Here is a 17,601-nt window from a genome sequence, read left to right as displayed (position 1 = left end):
GGGGGGGGGGGAGGGGGGCATATATATATTTTTTGAAGTGAAAATAGGGTGAGATGCCCTATCAAAAGATATTTTACATACAACTTGTAATGGTTTATATTAGTAAGTATCTAATTGTAATCTCAAGAGTAATAAGGAAATCGGAAAGAGGAGTGAGCTATTGTCATCACTCTTTACAACATTCCTTAATGGCCATGATACTACAAAAAAAGATACAAACCAACATAGCCCAAAAGGGTGAAGAAAGATAACCAGAGTTTGAAACAACAGTAAACGACTGATAGGCCCAGCATATTCACCTAACAAAATAGAGTATTTCAAAAGATAAAACAAGAAAGAAAGATGTTGTTCAAAACTATAACAGAATGATCAAGAGTTTCACACTCTATCAGTGTTATCGCCACTTGATAAGAGGAGCTTTGCTACCCCCTTCTCTTTGATGATTTCCTTAAACTATCCAGTCTACTTCTTATTTGTATTTTTTTATCCATAAGATGAGAAAGTGAACCATATTAGATACCAATTTCCAAGCATCAGGTGTGTTTAGTGGAAAATTTGCAGTAAAAAGAAATGAAAGAAAATTTTGATTTGTATTCCTTTAATCTCAATTACAATTGGATTTTCTGATTACAAAAGAGAGGAAAATAATCTGGATTCTCCCCTTTGTTTAAGTCTGGGTTCTTCACGGTGGCGATGGAGTGCCTCCCTCGAATGCTCGCGTCAAGTTTGCTCTCCGTTGACGATCCGAACATCTTATTCACTGGAACATGATCTTCTCCTCACGATTTGACGTTGTGGAGAACTTGCGTGGTAAGTTTAAAAATAACTCTTAACGAGTTAATAACTCAGAGCGAGTTTTAGAAGAACTTGCAGAGCAAGTTTTGAACTCTAATCGAGTTTATAACTCTGAACGAGTTTGAAATTCTATGAAAGAGTTGATTTAACCGAAATCGGTTTATAAGCCAAGGATGAGAGCTCTCTGTTGTTGAACGTTGCCGAAGGATGAACGTCGATCTTCCCCTCGCTGCCAAGCCGAAGATCTCCTCTTCGCCTCAAGTCTAAGATCCAAAAAGCCAGCCCCAACTCAATTGAGTTTCCCACTATTTATAGGGGATTTAGGGGTGTAACCGCCCCCTTAAATCTCTCCTTAATGAGGGTTTAATAGGGTGTAACTGTCCCCTATAAATCTCTCCATGATAGGGTAGTGATCCCCTCAAATCGTGGGGAGAAAACGGTTCTGGAACCGTTCAAATCGTGCTTGAACGAGTCAAACGTTGAAAACAGCGTTCTGGGCCCGAACTCCGCGTTTTAGACCTGAAACGCAAAGTTGGGCCTGTTTTAGGCTGAAAACGCACAGGTCGCGCTGCACAGAGATGATCTCTGCGTTTTGGACCTGGAACGCAGAGTTGGGTTCTGCATGAACTGTGCGTTTTTGGACCTGAGACGCAGAGTTGGGCTCCGCATGAACTGTGCGTTTTTGGACCTGGGACGCAGAGTTGGACTCCGCATGAACTGTGCGTTTTTGGACCTGGGACGCAGAGTTGGGCTCCGCATGAACTGTGCGTTTTTGTTGTTGGACGCAGAGTTGAACTCTGCGTTTTAAGTCCACAAACTCTGCGTTTTTGTTTCTGTAATGCAGAGACGAGTCTTAGGCGGGCTTGGCGAGCTTCAGGCTAAGTCCAATGTTCAAGTGAAGTCCAGTCTTGCAGACGGACTTCAGAACATAACTTTCTGTGAAGAACAGGTCATAACTTTCAAACCGTAAGTCGGAATGAGACGAATTATATATGAAAATCGGCTATCTCGACGAGATGAAGCTGACCAAACCAACCCATAGGGTCTGGTTTGCTTCCTCCGTTTTGCCAAATTCCTTCCGGTTTGAGAGATATCTGCGTTTCAATATGAAGAGACCGTCACCGTCAATTTGTAGTCTCTTTTGCTAGAGCGTTGCAAAGATCGTCACCTTGTAACCTTCGTCTTGGCTCCTTAAAAATATGAGAGTCGTCAGATTGTAACTCCCGATATTGATTGTGAAAGCTGTTGATTAGAGCTTTCATCAGTTGTTGCGTAGGTCGTCAGATTGTAACCTTCATCGATCTACGTAAAAGTCTTCAAATTATAGCCTTCTGAAAGCCGTCGAATTGTAACTTCCATCATCGGTGTTTGATGGGGATCAGCTATCTGTTATGATTTTTAGACAGCCTACAAGGTGTCTCTCCACAAAAGATCAAATTATTTCGTGCTCTCCTAATGCACCAATATGTAACAGGAAAACAAAATCTCCATAGATTCCAAGCCTTAATGTCCATAACACTATTAGAGCACATTAAAAAGATGAGACATGTCTTAAGGAAGGTTAACCAAACCAAACTTTAATAAGAAAAAGCCCCATAATTCTTTGGAAAACTAACATTCCAGGAAAAGATGATTGTATGATTCAGGGGTCTTGCTCGCAAAGACAACATGAAGAATTCCTTGTCCAGCCTTTTCTAGATAGATTATCTTTAGTTCGCAGGTTACAATATGAGAAAAGCCATAGGAAAAATTTGAGTTTGCTAGGCACTGAGCAGTCCCCCATTATTTAAGAAAGAATAAAAGGACTTCACAGAAAATATTCCTAATTTGTGCAGAGGCTATACAACATGATCAACATCTGATGAAGGCTTGAGAGTTAAAGAAGAAATCAAAGATTTGAGAGCCCCAACCTGAAGGTGCTCATAAACTTCTATAGGTCTTCGTGGAAGAGATATCTACACCCACATCCCATCATGAGACCTACCCTGAGATACCATCAATACATGTTTTGATATAGCTAAGGGCCTGTTTGGATGGACGTAACTATTGGAAGTAAGAAGTGGATCAAAGATGTAACTTCCTCAATTATGAAGTAGAAAGTAACGGAAGTAGCACTTATTTTATTTGTTTCATATATTTTTAGAGGTAGCAGAAATAGTACTTCATCATCTCTTTTATTTATTTGTTTGTTTGGATAGAAATTGGATATATTATTTAAGATAATATGCTTGATAAATCTCTAATTTGTGGACCCCACTTTTTATCCACTTCCCCTCTACTTCTGAGCTTTCAAGGAAGGGAAAAAATCTAGGAAGTAGGAGTGCCACCTAGACGTCACATCTGCATTAATAAAAGTAGGTGAAGTAATCTTTTTGGAGAAACAAACATAATTTTTTGCTTGAAGTAGGAGAAACTTCCTCTACTTCAGTTACTTATTTGCTATTTTCTTGCAAACAAACAGACCTTCAGTTGTAAGCCATTGGAAAGAGACTAGCCAGAGGGTTGTCTCTTATCCACTTGTCCTTTCAAAACAGTATTCTTCAAACATTGCGTAATTGCCATTTAACTAATTCTATTGAGGGTTGGCTAATAGAAATTAAGTCTCTTCAGGATTCAGAACTAGACCCACGGAGAGATGTGCTATTAGTGGGAAGAAATAAATTGAATGAAGAACAGAAACGACAAGAGAATCTATCTTAAGAAGCTTTCAAGTCCACTTGAAAAGAAGAGATATATTGAAAATCCCATAATTAAGAATACCTAGACCTCCTCCCTGTTTTGAGATACAAACAATCCCATTTCACCGGAGCCTTGCCGCTCGTTTTTCTTCACTACCCGGAAAAAAACTTTAGAATTTTACATTTTATCAGTTTGAAATCTAATATTTTTTTAATTGGATTAATTGTGGATAAACTCTTTGTATTGCGTTCCAATTGCAGGTAGACCCTCCTCAGGTGCGGATACACTCCCCGATTGATTCTTTTAACTCTTAAAAGTGTAACGCCCCGCCCCGGAATCCCAGAGTCGATGCGCTATTAGATCTGATGGACTGGCCTCACAAACTACCACGTGTCTTTTCAGCACGTTTTGTCCTCACTCACGCGCTTCCTGGAAAACTTCCCAGGGGGTCACCCATCCTAGAATTTCTCCAGGCCAAGCACGCTTAACTTTAGAGTTTCTAAGAGTAGGGTTCTCGAAAAAAAGATGCATCTTGGTGGTATGAGTATTCCAATCAAATCTATCAATACTAATCACATCACCCTCTCAAGGGTTGGGGTATTACAAAAAGAGTGAAGAAAAGTTCACTCAAGGGGTCTGTCTGCGTGATTATAACTGCATGGAGTCTTCCCGCACTCGGGCTATAATGCAGAGGTCTATGTACATGTAACCTTTTTTTTCAATCCAATTTGAACTATGCTTGGTGTGATAAATCTTCCAACTCTAATTGTTGTTTTATAGGATGTAGTTTTTTTATCACGCATTTGGCGTATATGGAAATCGAACGCTTGCCCCTATGAGAGAGTGACACTGTTTTGTCATGTGATCTACTATGCTACCCGTTATAACATGTAATTGAATAATTAACTTTTAAGTTCAACTGTTTGTACTGCTGGAGAACATAATGTTTTTACTTTTACACCTTTAACGTTTATATAAATAACAGATAACATATGATGTATTTGTTGGGAATACTACCCGTCGGGCTACGCAAAACCCCTAAAGCAGCAGAAAACGCGGTATAGAGAAAAGTACACCAAGTTTAATGAGGTTCGGCAACTGCCTACGTCCTCGGGAGCCACACAGTAAATTTCTTATTAATCAACAAGAAATTACAATTCAAGAGCAGATCTTAAACTTGAGATTCCTCAATAAATACAATCATTACTGTAGTTACAGTACAATTTCCCTCTTCTAAATACCCCTTTTAATAGAGAATATTTCCACAATAAATTTCCCTCAACAAACTGTGAGCTGGAAAATCACGAGAGAAGAAGAGGAAGAAAAACGCTGCTGTGTTTTTGAGTCCGCCGCCAGGAGGTTGAGATCACGAGAGAGAAAAGGGGAGATCACTGGTTTCGACCATGGGGTTTCCCTTTTATAGGGAAACCCTAGATGAGCCGTCGACAGGCTGGAAATCCTCCACGAGCTCGCCTGTCACGAGCACCTCGACCCCGCATGCTAGCTACGAGCCCGCCTATGAGTCCTCGCCTGCACGAGAAGTCGCCAGCCACGAGAAGTCGCCTGCACGAGAAGTCGCCAGCACGAGAACTCGCCTGCAACTCTTCGTCGAGACCTTACCTGGATCTCGAGCTCCGCCTGCAGCCGCTGACCTCGGCTGAGCTTCATCCTCGCCTGGAGAAGCTCGCCTGCAGGTTTGGGCTTCACCCCCAATTCTAACAATCTTCCACTTGGAGACCAAACCGTCGTCAACAAGCTATCTCGTCAAGCTCCTCTTCCCGTGTGGCTCCACCCTCATCACCTATGCATGAAGGCCAACTGAAATTGCGCACAACTCTAGTTTCTGAACGATCACCGTCTTTGTTAACATATCTGCTGGATAATTACTTCCTAGAATCTTCTCCAGTTTTAACACGTCATCTTCCAACAGAGATCTGATGAAGTGGTACCGAAACGTAATATGCTTCGTTCTAGAATGAAATGCGAAATTCTTAGCCAAGTGAATCGCACTCTGACTATCGCTATGCAAAACATTCTTCTCCTGATTGAATCCCAGTTCTGTTAACAAACCCTGAAGCCATATCATCTTTTTACTAGCTTCAGTCACTACAACATACTCAGCTTCTGTAGTGGACAGAGTGACAATCTTCTGCATCTGTGGCATCTAACTAACAGCTATAGTTCCGACAGTGAATACATAGCCGGTGGTGCTTCTTCGGTGGTCGACTTCGCCGCCGAAGTCTTCATCTACGTACCCTTACACTTCCACCTCTCCCTTACCAAAGTACAAACACTTCTGTGTGGTGCCTCGTAGATACCTCAGAATCCACTTGTTCCACCTCTCCCTTACCAAAGTACAAACACTTCTGTGTGGTGCCTCGTAGATACCTCAGAATCCACTTGACCGCTTCCCAATGAGCTTTTTCTTCTGTGTGGTGCCTCGTAGATACCTCAGAATCCACTTGACCGCTTCCCAATGAGCTTTTTCTGGATTTGACATAAACCGGCTGATCACTCCCACTGCATGGCAAATTTCTGGTCTCGTACAGACCATTGCATACATCAAACTTCCGATGAATGAGGCGTAAGGGACCTTAGCCATACTCTTTTTCTCTTCTTCTGACTGAAGAGACTGATCATTCGATAGACAAAAATGGCTGGCCAAGGGTGTGCTCACAGGCTTGGCGTCGCCCATGTTGAATCTCTGTAAAACACGGTTGATGTACTCCGTCTGAGACAATTGCAAGAACCTTTTCTTCTTGTCTCTCGTGATTTGCATTCCAAGGATCTTCTTCGCTGGACCCAAGTCCTTCATGTCAAACTCCTTTGACAGTTGCTGTTTCAAACTCCTGATGTCCTCCATATCTACACCTGCAACCAACATATCATTAATATACAATAGTAGGATGATATAACTGGACTGATATCTTTTGAAGTAGAAACAGTGGTCGGCGTTGTACTTCTGGAAATCTTCCTTGTGCATGAAGCCGTCAAACTTCTTGTACCACTGCCTTGGGGCTCGTTTTAGGTTATACAAGCTTTTCTTGAGTCTGCACACCAGGTTCTTCTTCTTTTCTTCTGAGAAACCTTCTGGCTGGTATATGTATATCTCCTCTTCTAGATCTCCGTGAAGAAATACTGTCTTCACATCTAACTGCTCGAGATGAAGATCTTCAATTGTTACAATCCTCATCACTATCCTGATAGTATTTAGATTTACCACGGGAGCGAAAATATCGGTGTAGTCAATTCCTTCCTTCTGCTGGAATCCTTTGATAATTAGTCGGGCTTTATATCTTCTGGAACCATCCTGCTCCTCTTTCACCCGGTACACCCATTTGTTGTGAAGGGTCTTCTTACCCGTGGGCAACTCAGCTAGTTCCCACGTCTGGTTTGAGATGAGAGACTTCATCTCATCTTTCATAGCAAGTTCTCACTTGTTCGCATCTCCACTCTGACAAGCTTCATCAAAGATTTCAGGCTCCCCACCATCTGTCAGCAACAGATAGTTCATGTATCTCCTGTTGGGTACAGGAGGACGGGAAATTCTTTTCAATATCGAAGCTGGTGCTTCGGGCTCCTGCGCACCATCTTGTCCAACAGGCTCTTCTGGCTGAGGACCCTCTGCATTGGGTTCTTTCGAGAGGTTACCTGGGACAACATCTGCATCTATAAATGTTGACTCGCTCTCTGAGTCATCAGTCTTGTGCATGTCCTTGTACATCACCTTCTCATTGAATATCACATCTCTGCTCCTGATCACCTTCTTGTTTTCGTTGTCCCAAATGCGGTAGCCGAGCTCATCTTCACCATAGCCGATGAAAGTGCATTTCTTTGACTTGGGATCAAGCTTATTCCTACCTTAATCACTAATATGCACGTAAGCCACACAACCAAAAACTTTGAGACGTGAGAGTTTTATCTCCTTTTCGCACCATACCTCGTCTGGTATTCTATGCTCCAATGGAACCGATGGACCTCGGTTGATCAAGTAAGATGCTGTGTTGATCGTTTCTGTCCAGAACTGCTTCGGTAAGCCTGACTGTACCCGAATGCTTCTAGCTCTCTCTGTCAACGTTCGGTTCATCCACTCAGCTACACTATTTTGCTGAGGCGTGCCAGACACGGTTCTCTCCATTCTGATCTCGTGCTCATAGCAGAACTTCTTGAATCCGGTGTCTTCATACTCACCGTCATTGTCGGTCCTGAGCTTCTTTATTCTCAGACCGGTCTCATTCTCGGCCATGGCTTTCCATCTCCTGAAAGCCTCAAATACTTCTGACTTATGCTTCATAAAGTAGACCCACACTTTCCGAGAGTGATCATTAATGAAAGTCACAAAGTAGTGTTTCCCACCAATAAATGCGGTGGTGGTTGGTCCCCAAACATCTGAGTGAACGAGCTCTAGCTTTTCTTTCCTGGGGGTTCTGCTACTTGTCTGAAAGCTGACTCTTTTCTGCTTTCCAAGTATGCATTCTTCACACATATCCATCTTCACTGACTGCAGTCTTGAGAGTTTTCCCTTTATGTGCATGATTTTCATCCCCTTCTCACTCATATGACTGAGTCTCTGGTGCCACAGCTTTGAAGTCTTATTGCCTGCTGTAACTGAGATCAAACAACATGTACCTGCTATCATATACAGGGTACCAGTCTTCTTTCCTCGAGCAATCGTCATTGCGCCTTTTAAAATCTTCTAATCATCTCTATAGAAGGTCGTAGTGTAAGGACCGTAAAATTTTAATATTAGTTAAAATAATTTTCTGGTATTTTAAAATATTCAATTATTATTTTTAAAAGAGTATTTGTATTTTTCTCGATTTTTTTAGAATTTCCTATGATTTAAAAACCAAGTTTTATATTTATTTAAATGGTTTTGAAATTTTATAAATTAGTTTAGTGCAGTAAAAATTTATGAAATTTATCTGTTGCATTATCGATATTGTTACATGTCATTTTGAATAATACGTTGTATTATTTTTATTATTACATATATTTCGTATAATACGTTGTATTATTAGTTATGTATTATTTGTATAATTTGCCGTATTATTTCTACTGTTGCATATTATATGTCGTATTAGCATAACTGGTACATTTTACTATATGGATGATTATCCCATAATTATCAAATTTTAAATATAAGTAATTATTATTTTTATTAATTATTCTTGTTAAATTGTGTAATTTCTTATATTATTTCTACAGTTGCGTATAATCAGTTGTAATACTCTAACTGGTACGTTTTGATGTGTAGATAATTATCCAATAATTATTTAATTTATTTCATAATTATTATTATTTTTCAAAACCCTAAATTTTCATATATATATATATATATATATATATATATATATATATATATATATATATATATATATATATATATATATATATATATATATATATATATATATAAATATATATTATAAGTTGGTTTTTCTCTCCCTCCTCCTTTCTTCAGCAGAAACTGGATGCCGCCCTCTTCTCATTTTCACCCCGCCCCAGACCCAGCCACGCCCGCCGGCTCTCACGCCGCCGGCCACCGCGTCCGCCACCTCTTCGCGACCACGCTCGCTCCTCCAACCCGAACATTGAGAGCCTCGCGTGCCCCGCCTTTCCCCCGCCGGATCTCGGCTGGGCCTGCACAAACTACCACACCCATGTCCGCCTCCCCCTCCATACTGCTTTCTCCTCCTGTACTCTAGCCTAACCGCCAACAGCCAGACGCACAATCACCTCGCTCCCTCGACCCATCTCGAATTGAAAGCAGTCCAATGCACCCGCGACTGGGCTCTGCCGCCAGTTCGCCGCCTTATCTCCTGCAAGCTACAGTCCATCAGCCGCTGCCCAGGACCATCTGCGACCTCATCGCCCGCTGCCTCCAACTCACCTCAGGCCGCCGTCGACAGCAGCAGCGCACTTGAGATCGCCGCTTGCTGTAATCTCCAACCATGATTCTCGCCTGCGCCTCCTCCACCGTCAACGTGAGTACTGACGCAACTCCCCCGCGGTCAGCCCTTGTAGTCCTCGTCCGCCTCCTTGTCACGCTCCACCGTGCCATATCTGACTCGCACGTCGACGTCGACTCGTTCGACGAAGCCCTGAGGCAAGATCCTAAATCTTGATTATTTTATTTTAATTCTTAGTTTTATCGTAAATTATTATGTGACTCGTCATTCAATTTCTAGATCTGGTATGAGTTAATTAATTAGATTAGTCTGTGATATATTATTACCTGCGTGATATTGCTTGACATGAATAGCTGTGTGGAAGCTTGTTATGTTATCACTTAGTTGTTATTCAATAGGAAAGACTGTACATGAAGATGATTTCTGTTAAAAGTATGATGTATAAGCGTGCTTCAAAGCATGGCTATACTCGCTCGACATCGATATCCCGATGTGAGGAGTCCCGAGTTCCCTCGATATCGATATCCCGGTATGAGGTTTCCTTGATTATTACTATTATAGCATTGACTAGACGATGCACTCTTGATCGAATGTGTTGTTGGTCACGGTTATTTTCATAATTTTACAGAAGTCATTCCACGGTAACTCCGTGGCTAGTGCACAATATTTTATGTACAGTTGCGTAATTAATATGACAACATGGGGTTATAGAGGGAAATTGGACGAAGAATATAACATGTATATGTTTTCGGAAAAAGTTGCCTTCGTTGTTGAATTCATTATAATCTGGATCACTTACAAAGAATTTAAGATATTCAATAAAAAGAATAAGAAAATGAAAGATTATAACTTTTCGAAAATAACGCAAGATCCGTTCGTCGTTTCTTGCTTGCATGGGTCTTTAGCCGGTGATGGGGATGTTGATATCCGTGGACTATCTGGCAATCAGATCAGGTCCAGAACTTCGTCGATCCGCGAAGGAATCTAGAAGCAGAAGCGCTTATCTCGACAACAGCGAGATAATTGCTCTTCTTAGAATTACCACAGCGGGATAATCCTAAGGATCAGATGCGGGTGATGCAGATCTGACGATTCTTGATTTCTTGCGTTGAAGAACTCGATCACTCTTCAGTCCGGCAGGGCTTCGCCAATTCTCCAAAACTCCAGATCTGAAAAAAAATGAGGACCCGAGGCTGTATTTATAGGCTCCAGGGGGTTTCGGATGGTTAAAACCACCTAACTGACCATTTCTGCGTTGGAGACACCCTAGGGTGTCTCAACCTGGGCCGAGACACCTTAGGTGTCTCAGTTTAGCCTGAGACATTTTCGATGCCTGTTTGATCGTTTCCGCCGTAACTTTTTCGTCCGAACTCGGATTTGAGTGATTCGAAGTGCGTTGGAAAGCCGGCGAAGAGTTCTATAAGCTTCAATGATTAGATCATCTGTGGAATAAATGAGACATGACGGGTATTTCACCATTGGTGAACAACACGAGGTGCCCGATTAGTCCGTTCCTTTGTTATTCCGAAATTCTGTTAGTTCACGTAGTTCGTCGGTTTACTTCAAGCGTTCACTGACATCAATCAAGCTTCTGTGAACCAGATGGTAACATTCATCGTTATTTCTTAACACTGAGCCTTTCGTGGAGACCTATAGGTAATTTTCGATGCCTATAGTATATAAACGGGCACAGCGCTTTCCTGTTATCGTGATATCGTGAGTGTATATATATATGGGCCAGAGGGCCAATACTTGACTTGAAGGTGGCCCCCGAACAGGTTTACGGGGACCCGATTATATACATCAAAATATTCTTCCCCAATTCAAATAACATGTAAAACAAGAATAACATGCTTGCATACTTTATGGAAGGCTTTGTTAGTTTTGTTGAGATGTAGACCAATGTTGTTCTTTTCATACATAAATCGGGATTAATATTTAATTATTTATAATTCGAGACATATGGTATATACATGAGGGTTTCCTTGTTGGGATTATTTCGCTCGACGTACTACGTCTCGAGTTGTAGATTTTTAAGTATTAATTCCATCTAGTTGTATGACCTTGTGACTTGTATGATTGTTTCTGATCGCTAGCTGCATGACCTCATTACCTGTTCGATTTTTGGATTCTTCTGATTATCATGTTTTGGTAGTGGATTGCATGTTGATTTTGTTGGATTACCAATTGCACATTCTTTTGTCATTTCAATTTTTTTCGTATCGTTTTCCGCTTGGGTTTTCGATCATTCTATTTCTTTTGTGGGGTCTTGTCGTGTGCCATACACGCTGACGTACACCTGTTTTCTCTGGTGTACGTCAGACTTAGAGGAAGAACAGGTTCAGCAAGAGTCAGAAGATTCTCAACATGAGTGCCTTGTAGACGGAGCAGAAGAAGGAGTCGAAGCCTATTCTTTGATGGTTCCACTTTACTTTTGTAGTTCTTTCCATTCCTGCTGATCTATGTATTTTGGTATCTCTTCAGTATTCATTGGTTCAGTTTTGTATAAGGGCATGTTGACCCGAATATTATGTCTCCATTTGTGATATGATATTTTTATTCTTAGTTTGTCTATTATATTCTTACTGATTGTGATCGGGGACCTGTGACTTCGCATTGTATTTATTTCCAGACGCTTAGCGTATTGGATTGAGAAGAAAAGAAAAAGAAAAAAAAATAGTGTATATTTCTTCTCAATCTAATACGTCGCAGGCTTGTTCACGTCCCGATTCCCGGGTATTTTGGGAAGCGGGGCGTGACACGTAGTGTATCCTTCGCCAGTCAATTGGCCTACGGATATTAAGTTATTTCTTAGGTCGGGAATATGCCTGACATCCTTCAGCTCCCATACTGATCCGTTCAACTTAATTTTCACCACACATTTGCCCACAATAGCACACGGTTGATCATCACCAAGGTATACGTATCCAAGATTTCTAGGAATATACTTCTCGAAGAATTCTTTCTGAGAAGTAGCATGGAACGACGCTCCTGAATCTAACACCCAAGATTCCTCCTTGTTCTTCAAAGAGCATATCAATGCATCGTCTCCTCCTGAAGTGGAAGTGACATTCACCTCTGCCTTCGCCTCCTTCTCCTTCTGTGAACTCTTGCACTGATTCTTATAATGCCCGGTCTTTCCACAATTCCAACACTCGATAGCCTTCGAGTTGTTGCTTGGATTCCTTGACTTGGACCTACTGTCCTTTGATCTACCTCTGTAGTTTGAATTGCCTCGTCTGTTCTCTCTGGTTGAATTTCTGCCTCTTGACTCTGTATGCAATACTGAAGAGGTTGTAGCTTCACCCGACTTTCTCCGTCGGATTTTCTCACTGAGAACCAGATCATGAACGTCGTCGAACTTCAACTTGGTGCTTCCCAACGAGCTACTCATAGCTGTGACTGTAGAGTTCCAGCTTTCTGGTAGGGAAGACAAAAGTATCAACACCCGAACTTTCTCATCAAACTCAATTTCAACTAAACTCAATTGAGTTGTGACCGTGTTGAGTTCATTGAGGTATTGTGCTACTGACGCGCCTTCCGCCATTCTCAGATTGAATAACCATCGTATTAAATGAACTTTGTTCGCGACTAATGGCTTCTCATACATATTTGAGAGAGCTGTCATAAGACCCGTCGTGGTCTTCTCCTTCGCTATGTTGAACGCAACATTACGAGTCAACGTCAATCTGATAACTCTGAGGGCTTGTCTGTCTAGAAGGTTCCACTCATCTACCTTCATAGAATCCAACTTCTTCCCCGGTAGTGGTTGATACAGATTTTTCTGATACAGATAATCCTCTATCTGCATTTTTCAGAATCCAAAATTTGTTCCATCAAACTTCTCAAGTCTTATTTTTTCTTCATCTGCGGCCATGGCTCCCACTTGAATCTGACTTCCTCTAGATCGTTTCACGCTCTGATACAAGTTGTAGGGAATACTACCCGTCGGGTTACGCAAAACCCCTAAAATAGTAGAAAACACGGTATAGAGAAAAGTACACCAAGTTTAACGAGGTTCGGTAAGTGCCTACGTCCCCGGGAACCACACAGTAAATTTCTTATTAATCAACAAGAAATTACAATCCAAGAGCGAATCTCAAACTTGAGATTCCTCAATAAATACAATCATTACTGTAGCTACAGTACAATTTCCCTCTTCTAAATACCCCTTTTAATAGAGAATATTCCCACAATAAATTCCCCTCAACAAACTGTGAGCTGGAAAATCACGAGAGGAGAAGAGGAAGAAAAACACTGCTGTGTTTTTGAGTCCGCCGCCAGGAGGTTGAGATCACGAGAGAGAAAAGGGGAGATCACTGGTTTCGGCCCTAGGGTTTCCCTTTTATAGGGAAACCCTAGATGAGCTGTCGACAGGCTATCGACAGCCTAGAAATCCTCCACGAGCTTGCCTGTCACGAGCGCCTCGACCCCGCCTGCTAGCTACGAGCCCGCCTATGAGTCAATCTCGCCTGCAGCTGCGAAGAATTCGCCTGCACGAGAAGTCGTCAGCCACGAGAAGTCGCCAGCACGAGAACTCGCCTGCAACTCTTCGTCGAGACCTCGCCTGGATCTCGAGGCTCGCGTCTGCAGCCGGCTGACGAGATTTCTGCCTGGAGCTTCATCCTCGCCTGGAGAAGCTCGCCTGCAGGTTTGGGCTTCACGCCCCATTATGACAATATTATCACTAATGTAAAACTTTTTTTTTTTTGGGGGGGGGGGGGCATTTACATAATTTGTCTCCATCCTGCATATTATCCTATTATCTCCAAGTGTTATAGTGTAAATTGAAATTTATAGTGAAGTGATTGCCAAATTACCACTTTGTCTTATTATGTGATGACTGATGAGAATTAGAACTCAAGTATTTTCTCATTTAATGAAAGAAAGTCAAGAGTAAGGAATCTTGTGTTGTCTAGGGAGTACACATTCTATTAGAACATGGTGACTCAAATAATGATACTTACTATACCCGCATATATTAAAACATATATGTATAAGGATACATCTTATAACACATGCATATAATTAGCAATGAGAATTTTTATATCTTAACATAGGAAAGAGAGAAAATAAATGTTAATATTGCTAAAGGTGTAGTATGTGTTAATTTCTTTTACTTAATAAAGAATTTAGTGTTGCGCCTCGAGAATCCAAACCAATCGCCAAGAAAAGATAAACCAACACACCAACAAGCACAAACAATCACTAACACCAGTTTTACGTGGTTCGGCAAGATGCCTACGTCCACGGGGCAAGGAGAGGGGAGTTTTCACTATTAGAAACAAGAGGATACAATTAGGGTTACAAATCTCTCACCCAAAACCCACAACAAGTCACTCTTGATCTCACCAATTACTCCAACAATAGAAGCCCAATAAAACTCTCCCTTCAGATCTCAAACTTCAGCCTCCAAACCCTAGAAACACCCCTTTGGGTATTTATAGGAAACCCAAACGAAACGGGTCTGGAAAACAGACCCAGACTCAACCCGCTTCGGCGGTCGACCGGCCCGGTCGACCGCCCTCCATCCAGAACAGCTCCAAGAATCCAGAGAGTTCGGCGGTCGACCGCGTCGGTCGACCGCTACCATCTTCGGTCGACTGTGTCGGTCGACCGACACCGATCAAACCAATGCCTCAACTGCTGCATCCAGTACGTCATGGCAACGGACTCATGACAACGGACTCCATCCACAGCGCGTCGAGACCCAAACGAGAGTACGAACCCTCAACCCCAAACCAACTGTGTCTACTCACCAAATCGAACTGAGCCTACACCGACTACACCAAATGTCTTACTTGCTAAGACCCAAATGGGAGTGCGAACACTCACCCCAAATGTCGATGTCGCTCACCAAATCGGCTGCATCAGAAAACTGACTGCCTACGTATCCTCTCCAAGGAATCAAGCCTTCACGTAGTTCACCCAATGGCCTCCAAAGGCTCTCAATCCAACCTGCGGCTGATAGCATCATAAACGACCCCAATCTGAAAACAGTCAAACCTGCTCAGACCAAACTCAGAAGCTCCCCACTGATAGCCGAACGAGCCTCTGAATCCTAAATGCGCAATCGGATCCAATCTCACATCAGCGATGTGACCAAGTGCTGGGTAGGCAAATATCCGACGCCGACCAAAATCTGAAACAGCTCCACCAGATCTAACAACTCTACACGCAGCAGTCGGCAACCACATAAGATGACCCAAACCTGTCGAAGCCTGAATACCAGATCCACTGCTCGACAACCAATACCGATCCTCCTCCAGAAAGGAACGGCTCACTAAATCCGCCATCTCATCACGTCGCCCCACTGTCTCCTTCCCTCTGAAGTGTCTCCAACTGCCGTGAGCTCGGCACCAATGCAAGAAAGGACTCCTACTAGAATAAGTACGACTGGTAACCTTTCTGCCCATACACCTCCTCCAACTGTTGCGGACTACTAGGTCTTTATACCAACGGGACTTGGTTGCAACCCAAATATGCCTAGTACAATCCCCAACATAGGAAACAAAATAACGATTACCTCCCGATGATGCCTCCTCGGAAAGCCCCCAAATGCCTGACTGAACACCTCCAATAAGACCTCTCGATCGATGGATAGAAGTGCTGAACTCCACCTCGGTCTTCTTGCTCATACCAATGTGCTCACATGACTTCAATCTGCAGGTCATAGCACTCCTCAACAATCTGTGCACGGTATAACCAACAATATATCCCAGCACCAAACAATGCCACAGTCTAGCCATAGAAGTAGTCAGCGCCCTATCAACTACCGTGCTCCCAAGTAGATAATACAAGTTACTCCGCCTGACTCCCTTCATCACGATCATGGACCCCGATGTGACCTTCAAGCGAGAATCCGCCAAGATCACCCTATAGCCTGATGCCTCCAATACCCCAAGTGAAATGATGTTCTTCCTCAGTTGAGGAACGAACCTCACATCAGCCAACTCCCGGATCATCCCGTCACTCATCCGAATCCGAACGGTACCAATACCACCAATAGGGCAACTGTGATCATTACCCATGAGAACAGCATCCCCTCTTTCCAACTCCTGAAAGCTGGAGAACCAATCCCTTCTAGGGCATATGTGGTAAGTAGCACCAGAATCCAACATCCACTCGGTGGAGTCGGCAACATCAACTGACGGAAGAGCTGGGCACGAATAGCCCGAAGAATCTGAATCTGAAACATCGCCATTAGCCTTGGCAACATTTACCTCTGAAGCTTGAATAGCTTTTCCTTTATTCTTCACGGCTTGTAATTTTGGGCATTCGGCTTTCCAATGTCCATCCTCTCTACAAAAGGCACACTGATTCCTACCAACTGCAGGATGCCCCCCTCTAGACTACGACCTTCTTCCACGGTTTGGACTTTTAGCTCTTGCAACCAATGCCCCCGCAACCGGCTCGATGGAAGTCTCCTTGTCCTTCTTTCGAAGTTGATAATTCACAAGGGCTGCAGTGACCTCACTATACGAAAGAGATACCTTCCCATTAATAAGAGTGAGGACGAATGTCTTATATTCCTCGTCGAGCAAGGAACTCAATAACAATAATGCATTGTCCTCGTCTTCAATAATGACATCTACATTCGCCAAATCTGCAAGTAGCTTCGTGTAGTGGTTCATGTGATCACTAATGGATGTCCCCTTCTTCAATTGGAAGCGATAAAGCCTCCTCTTCAAATGCAAACGATTTTCAACGCTCTTTGTCAAATATTTGCCCTCTAGGACCTCCCAGATCTTCTTTGCCGAAGTTTCATTCATCACATCATATTTTAGATCTTGGATAAGGCAAGACCTAATCACACCACACGCCGTTCTGTTCATTTTATTCCAAACATTTTCATTCATGTTGTCCGGTTTCCCGTCCAACTCCAACGTATCTTCCAAATTTTGCGCATTTAGCGCATCCATGACTTTGCATCTCCAAAGTCCAAAATTATTTGTGCCGTTGAACTTTTCCACATCTATTTTTATAGAATGTATATTCAAACTTTGGATGACTCTCACACTAGAAGAACCCTCCCCATGTTTATCCTTTCCGGCCATAATCTCAAAGCACCAAAACAATTGCGGAACAAACAAGAAAATAGATCCAACTTGAAAAAGATAGAAACTTTACCACAAAGATCCCACCTTTATCACCAATCGAAGCTCTAGATGAACTTCCCAACTGATCTATACCTCCAAAAAGTCCAAGCGTTGCC

General features: G+C 42.5%; 1 protein-coding gene across 1 annotated transcript in view; it reads right to left on the bottom strand.

Annotated features, from left to right (window-relative positions):
• LOC109827323 (14 kDa zinc-binding protein-like) overlaps positions 1 to 8,152 on the bottom strand; it is a 23,734-nt gene extending 15,582 nt beyond the window's left edge. Inside the window, exons 1-2 of the mRNA XM_020394314.1 lie at positions 8,104 to 8,152; positions 7,415 to 7,542 (exon numbers count right to left, since the gene is read on the bottom strand). Coding sequence (XP_020249903.1) covers positions 7,415 to 7,542; positions 8,104 to 8,152 — 177 coding nt within the window. The remainder of the gene's footprint in view (positions 1 to 7,414; positions 7,543 to 8,103) is intronic.
• Positions 8,153 to 17,601: the final 9,449 nt, after the last annotated feature.

Source organism: Asparagus officinalis, unplaced genomic scaffold (genome assembly GCF_001876935.1).
Source record: "Asparagus officinalis unplaced genomic scaffold, Aspof.V1 AsparagusV1_Un145, whole genome shotgun sequence".
Lineage (NCBI taxonomy): Eukaryota > Viridiplantae > Streptophyta > Magnoliopsida > Asparagales > Asparagaceae > Asparagus > Asparagus officinalis.
The sequence above is the reverse complement of the archived record's forward strand: the minus strand, read 5'-3'. Positions and strand labels throughout refer to the sequence as shown.